General features: G+C 28.9%; 1 protein-coding gene across 1 annotated transcript; it reads left to right on the top strand.

Moving 5' to 3' along the window:
* Positions 1-3890, top strand: LOC118202745 (uncharacterized). Its single transcript, XM_035374940.2, has 2 exons — positions 1-346; positions 2531-3890. The coding sequence occupies exons 1-2, from the start codon at positions 191-193 to the stop codon at positions 3869-3871; spliced, it is 1497 nt and encodes a 498-aa protein (XP_035230831.2). The 5' UTR covers positions 1-190; the 3' UTR covers positions 3872-3890.
* Positions 3891-8083: the final 4193 nt, after the last annotated feature.

Here is an 8083-nt window from a genome sequence, read left to right on the forward strand (position 1 = left end):
CGAAGCCAAGCCTCTAGGGTTGCTTGAACGGTCTGACGTCATCTAAGTCGTCATTCCTACCATCTTCCTCGTGGCAAAGAATGAAAGAATATACTTCGGTGTCGTAGCGTAGTGAACTGACTGTTGTTTGAAAGTGTAGTGTGCTCTAATAGAACATTTTTCATTTAAATTACTTTATTTATTTTTTATTATGCCACATAAATGCTGTGTTGCAACATGCAAAGGAAATTATAAGAATTGCCCGAAGGTGGCTGTATTTAGTTTTCCTACCGAAGAACAACTGAGAAAACAATGGATTTGGAACTGCAAACGAAAAGATGGATTCAAGCCTACGAAACATTCAAAGGTAAGCATGCATTTCATTTTTAAATTAGAAAATTCCTGAAAGATTAATGTCATTGAAAGAAACATGACTTGAAAATGCGAAAACAAAAAATTCTCAATGCAAGGGAAATAATTTACTAAAGTTCCATTGCATTCAACCATAGAAAATAAAACGAAGTTTTAATTACTTTCTATACAAGCATAGTTATATATTTCTTTACTAGGCAGAAATTTCTCTTATCCCATTATGAATGAGTATTATTAATGAATTCTTTCAGTAATTTATATTTTCGGCGTCGGGATCTTTATAACACGCACATTGATTTGGGATTGATTAATCTTTCAGGAATTTATGTTGTACAGAGCTTATACTGAATTTTAAAGTGATTATAAAATGGACCCTTTTCTCAATAACTAGTCAATAGAAAATCCACCAACCTTATAAAGTTCATATTATAACTTTAAGTAGATAAATATAAAATGCTTCAAGTCGTAATTTTAAAGCCGTTAATTTAAAGTTGTTTTAGATATTAAGTATTTAACTGTTTGGGTATACTATTTCTTTTGATTTAGATAAGTCTCGTTCCACCTATTTTATTTTTATTTTTATTTTTTTTTTTTTTTTCTTTTTAAAACTGAATGTATGCAATGCCCCTTTATTATATGCTAGGAGCATTTGAGAATGCATTTTGCTCGTAACTCATGTGAACAGGAAATTAATGCTAATTATGCAATGTTCTAAACTTTATTAATTTTAAAATCCTTAAAAAAATTATGAAATATATGTAAAAGAAAACAATCGTATAAATGGACTAGTTTTGACAGTAATTATTTTAATTTCTGGAATAAGTTACAAGGTGTTTAAATTAAACTGTCTTGTTCAAATAATATTGCCTAAGATTGTAAGCTTACTAGTTTTCATTACATGTTAGCATAAATCCTAATTAGTCTATTAAATTGTTTCATGCACACACACATCTATAAAAGTACGAGTTTCTTATGCCAATAACACCTACCTTGTTACAGTGGTTCACTTGCTACTGGCAGTAAGTTCTTGTGGGCTTGAAATTTACATTAATTTCTTATCTAAAAACACTTATATAAGGGGTTTTGTTTATTTATACTTGTTGCAGTGGAATATGAAAATGTTTCATTGTATTAATAAGTTATATAACTTTTAAAATTTTTAAAAAAAGTTAAGAAAATTATATGGAAAATAAGCAATCTAGTGAGCCTTCCACAGTAATATAATGTCAAACACGATTGATGAATGTGAATATTTCACTCCAAAATTACATAAGAATAGCCTAAAATATTTAATTACTGCAAATAAACTGTTAAATATACAAATTCTTGTTTTTTTCTTTGTGTATCATATTTTAGCACTTATACATGTTTTCAATAATTCAAGAAAAATGAATTTTTTTAATGACTAATGATGTTTTATGCTCTTAAATATAAACATTCATAGGCACACAAGTAAATTTGTACTTCTGGTTGTGAACATATCATTTGTAAAAATGTTTAGAAAAAGAGCCAGTAACTTTATATTTGAATGGTACGAATGAATGTGGTTAATCTTATTCTTATCCATCAACTGATGGTTAATCTTATTCTTTTTATAACTGTATTATCACCATTTTGAATGTAATTCCATAACCAAGTGTTGTTTTCAAATAACTGAAGAAAGAAATATTTAGGATGTAGCAATTATATATACATGAGCAATTGTATGTTACCTGAGGATGTATCAATTAAATATTACTTATGTTATATGCATTTGACATATGACAACAAACATGTGCTAATTATTTGCACTTTTCAAAACTTTATGATAGCATCCATGGCTCTTTTTAGCCCAAAAGAGTTAATAGTTTTGTTTTAAGATTTTGCATTATTCACTCTAAATGGCTGCATCACTTTTTTGCGTTGTGCACTTTAAATGGCTATATCTCTTCAAATTGTTACCATCCAAACATTATCGCCCTGTATTATTTTTAAAGAAATTAAATGATGAACGTTTTCCACAACGGTAACCCTTCCCTTAAGCAGATAGCTCTTGAGTGCTTTGCCATGATTAAATAAAAATACAATAAAACCCTTATTAGACTGTGTATGTATTTAAAGGATGGCGAATGCTTACGATTTTATAATTGTTTAACCTTTTGATACATGTTTATTTATTTGTTCTTTTTCATATTAAAAGGTATGTGAACTTCACTTCAAGCAAGAGGATGTTCTGAGGCAAACTGAATTCTTTGATGAGAAAACTGGAAAGAAGATCATTATACCATTGTCATATCCTCGTTTAAAGAATGGTGCAATTCCAAGTCTGTTTCCTGATGGTCCGAGTCATCTTAGTTCCAGTGTTTCATCAAGGGAATCACCAGAGCATAAAAGACTCAAAAGAGAACAAGATGCACTCGAAAAAGCCTTAGCCTATAGCTTAGCTGAAAAGGAAGAGTATGAACGAAAACAAATGTTTTATAATTTAGATGAACTAAAAATTTGTTTTAATACTGTGAATTTACCAGATAACTGGATAGTTATACACAGGCCTATACATACTATGATTCTTAATATTTCTAATGACAATCATCCAAGAATTCTAAAATCATTATTGATTGATTGTAATTTGAATATATCTGTAGCAATTAGAAATATACCTATTAAATCACTGAAGCAATATGTAATCCCATCAAAAATTAACAACCTTAAAGATCTTTTAAGTATTTTAGAGAAATTAGACCTATTTGCCTCAAATGATTCATCTGAAGACAGTATTCAAAATTATTTACAAATTGTAACTGAATTAATGACAATTTTAAAAGAGAAAATTCCACATAAAAACAATGAAATAAATTTTCTCGTTGAGCAACTATCAAACTTGAATTCAGAAAAACAACAATATAGGTATTCTGCAGACTTTCTAATATTTTCCACTTTACTTCACACAATTTCACCACATGCATATAATTTTATTCGAAATTCAGAAAATATTATTATGCCTCATCCACGGACCATTCAGAAAATTTTTTCAGATTTTAATATATATCCAATAAATGAACAATACAACCAAAAGTTCCTAAGCTACATAAAATTTAAATTTCAAGAACTATCAGAAAAAGATATGCTTGTTATTTTAATGATTGATGAAATTCATCTAAATCAAGCATTTGATTATAAAGGTGGTAATTTGTGTGGAATGGCATATAATTGCAAAAATGCTGCATCTAGTGCATATGTTTTCATGATTCGCAGCCTATTATCTGTTTATAAGGATGTTGTACATATTTTGCCGGTGAAAACACTTAGTGCGGATAATTTGTATATTTATATTAAAAAAATTGTTGTGGGATTAGAAAATATTGGGTTTAAAATTATTGCTATTGTCACTGACAATTATTCGATTAATAAAAAGGCTATGTCTCTGTTTTCCGAACCACCTAAAGTTAGTATTGTTTATCAAAACCCTGTTGACAAATCTAGGCCAATGTTTTTTATTATTGATACAGTGCATATTTTAAAATGCATTAGAAATAACTAGATAAATCAAAAAAATAATAATCAGAGTATGTTTTTCCCAAGTTTTGATGATGCTTCACATATTGAAACTGCATCTTTTTCTTGTATTAAAAAATTACATGAATCTGAAACTGGTAAGTTATTAAAGTATGCTTATGGTCTGACAATAAAAGCTCTATATCCAACTAACTTAGAAAAACAAAATGTAAAGCTTGCATTGCAGATTTTTAATGATAATGTTGTTGAAGCATTATTTTCTTTTGGGCAGCAGAAAGAAATAATAAATTTACAAGAAACTGGAAACTTTATTAAAATAATAAACACATGGTGGTCAATTGTAAATGTGAAATCTATTTTTAAAGGGGTTCATAAAAATAATGTATTTGAAACACCTTTCACTGTGGCAGAAAATGATGAAAAATATGTTTTTATGAATAACTTTTTGAATTGGCTAGATAGTTGGAAAAATTTGAATTTAACCTCTGGTTGCCTAACCAAAGAAACTCACTTTGCAGTATACCATACAACGTATGCTTTAATTGAGATATCAAGGTATTGTATAAATGAGTTGGGTTTTAAATACCTTTTACTTAGAAAAATACAAACAGATATGTTAGAGGCTAGATTTGGTAAGTACAGGCAACTGGCTGGAGCTCACCATAATATTTCTATCAGACAGGTTTATGAAATAGAGGGTAAATTAAGACTTCAGAGTACATTACCAACCCTAATAAATTCTTCAAAATTTGGAAATATTCCTCTTCATGTATCTGATTTTAAAAACACTGAAGAACAAACTTTTGATGACACTGATGTACAAACATTCATAGATGAAATAACAGTTGAAGATAGTGATATACACGACATAAAATTGGATGTACCTATTTTGACTTATATAGCTGGATATTGCTGTTATAGTATGCTAAAAAAGTTAAAATGTGATGTATGTAAATCCAATATTACTATTGATAAGGAGTTAGCTTTAGAAAACGATGAAAATATTCATTCATGGATTAAGGTTTTTGATTGATTCATGGATTGAGGTCTTATGTATCCTCATCCTGATATTTTACATGCTGTTATATACAATTTTATTGTTGTTAAGAAACTTATTTCAGATGAATATGAGCAAAAATTTTTATTTTCGGCAAATCCACGAGTTACAGTGTGTAAAATTACTCTAAATTTACTTCATGAAAATTTTTTTTTAGAGTTGAATGACTGTCCTAAACTTCATGACCCTCAAATTATTTTGAAAAACATCATACAAGCATCAACGAATATTTTTCTAAATAATTACTGCAAAAAGTTGAATGATAATAAATTTAAATAAGCAACGGAAATTGAAAACATTAAAAAAATAATTTATGCATACAGCAGAAATGACATATACTATGTTTATAAGTTAGTAAACTTTATAAAATAAGATAGTGACACTAATCTATTGTTTCTTATTATCTTCAGACTTAATTTGTAATTCATTTTATCTAAATGAATATTTTTTGCAGAATGTAGATAGTATGTTAAATAAAAAAATAGTGCTTTTTCTATTTGTGTTGTGAAATCTTTACCAACTCTTTCAAAATGCATGCACACACACACACAAAAAAAGCATTTGTAATCGTTAACTAATTATGACAGTAAAGTGCTAAAGTTGTTAAGTCTCTTATCTAATATCATTTTGTGCAAAATAGGTGTATTTATTGTAAACTAGAGAAATATTGATTTTTGAAGATAAAATACTTTGCCAATTAATATTACTATTGTTTAGATTTTGAAATCAGTATCTTGCAATTTTTTAATATTATTTTAATTGAAGCAGACATGTTTATTACATTAATTTTACACTGTAAGAAGAAAATAAATACAATTTGTTTTTACCTACAATTCCATATGAGTCATTTTTATAGATATTCATGCATTTTTATGGAGGAAATTCACTGTATTCTTATACAATATTTTCATTGTAATACATGCTAAATTCTGTCAAAACTAAAATTAAATGCTTTGGAATTAAAATTTCTAATGATGTGGTTGTACATATACAGGGGAAAACTTATCAAAAATAAATTGAGTAAAAAAATATTTTTAATCCTTCCCAGCTGTAAGGCTTCATGCAGTTATACTAAACTATTTTGATATTAAAAAGACTTAACTGTAATAAAAAATAAGTAGCATCAAGTTACATAAATAAATAGTCATCCCACCCTTTTTCCCACTGTAGTATGCAATGCCATTTCCTATTACTTCCAGTTATAAATTTACTGGTACAAAAAATTCAGGCCAAAAAAAAAAAAATAAATAAAATCCTTTTTATATGTTTTGCATCCTAATTGTGTTGCTTTCCTTTAATAAAAATCTGAATTATTTTGAAAATTTTAAATCTTACTTTACATCTTAACAATCAGGCTATATTTATTTTCATTTCTAATAGGAAAATACATAAAACTTGTTATTCTTTCAATTCTAAGAATTGAGGACATTTGATCTATTTAGATGTTTTAAAAGTTCCTACTGATTACCCTGATAAAAATTCCAGTAAATACATATATAAACTTCATATTTATCATTTGCTAAAAAATTCTCAAATAAGTTACAATGAAATGCTTTCAGGAACAAAAATTTACAAGTTACAAAAAAAAAAAAAAAAAAAAAAAATATATATATATATATATATGCACATAATTAGACAAAAGGGGTGTTACAAACATTTAACAATAAGAATGAAACATAAGAATTTTGAATTCCTAGCAAGTGTCAAGTTTGTTGAATTTTTACAATTTTTCTTTTTTTTATTATTGGGGAAGATGCAGTTATGTATTCTCAAATAATGATCTAATTTAAAATGCCTAAATATATGAAATGTTTTGCTACCGTATTTTAAAACTACCAATGAATAAATATTGATAGATGCTAAAAAATAGTATTTTTCAAATCATTCTCCAGGTTTCTCATCTGTTAAGAAATTCAGTCCCACACTGAAGTGAAAAAAAAGCGGAAAATGACTAAACAATTATGTGTAAATTTGTATTTATGAGAAACAGAAAATGCCGTTAAAAATTGATTAAAATTAATTTAAGGATTTTTAGTGTTAATCAATTGTAAACTTGCTTAATTATGCGTTATCCTCTTTGTTAAGGAAGAAAATATTTAATAAAATATATATTCTTCAGAAAGCAAACCAGCATCAGCCAGATATTCAGTATATATTTATTACTACTAATCTGAAGTATGTTGAATTAATTTCTTTACTATACTGTTATTATTTTAAGCATAAAAATATATAAGGAAAGTAAGGTTAGGTATTTGAAATTAGAAAATGCAGTCGATGAAATCAAATCGGAATATATATATTTGCACACACACACATATATATATATATTTAAAACCAAACGATATAGTAAGCCTTATGCAAGGAAATAAAAACTACTTTTCATTTTCTCTCCTCTTAAAGGAATAACAGCGATAAGTGGTTTCATGTGGCAATCATGCTTTCTGTATATAAGGACGACTTTAGTGACGTAGTGTGCGGCGTGCCGTGGCTTCGTTTATAGGAGGTACTGGCTTAACTGAGTCAGGGATGCTCTCCCGGAGGCCTAAGACGTCTGCTTTTAAACCCATAACATCGAAAGAGTCGTCTGGATTAGTTTCGTAAGCGATCACCATGGTTATCCCTTCAATCTTGGAGCAGATGACCATCGGGTCAGAGTGTGGAGAGACCAGATTCAGCGATCCCAATCGGCTTTTTTTAAAAAAAACATCATGCATACATTACCCGTGGTGTGATGTGTGGGCTGCTATCTTTTATGTGAGCAGTTAATCACCCTAGTCATCTTGCATACAAATTAAAAGCTCAGCGATACGTTGATATGCTGTGGCCATTTGCGTTAATCTTCAGAAGCCACTGAACACCGAACTTATTCAACATAGGTTCGAATCTTCATGGCACGCAATCCTGTAGCCATTTTCCAACAACACTAAGCCCATATGGCTTGCATATATGTGGACTGTCTCCGAGTTGCTGACATTCATCCTTGGAGCAAGGTCTTCAGACGTTTCATCATCGAACATGTACGGAATATGGTAGGCCGATAGATTCAGGCCCCCAAAAATATCGCACGTCTGAAACAACAATCAAAGAATGCCCGACATCGCAGTATGAGATCAGAATCTTTATCACTCTTTACCTTAACTTTAACAAGCATGCATTGCCACCGGGGGGGGGGAAGGTTGG

This window comes from Stegodyphus dumicola, chromosome 4 (genome assembly GCF_044657685.1).
Source record: "Stegodyphus dumicola isolate Sdum_Otavi_A_Nest chromosome 4, ASM4465768v1".
NCBI lineage: Eukaryota > Metazoa > Arthropoda > Arachnida > Araneae > Eresidae > Stegodyphus > Stegodyphus dumicola.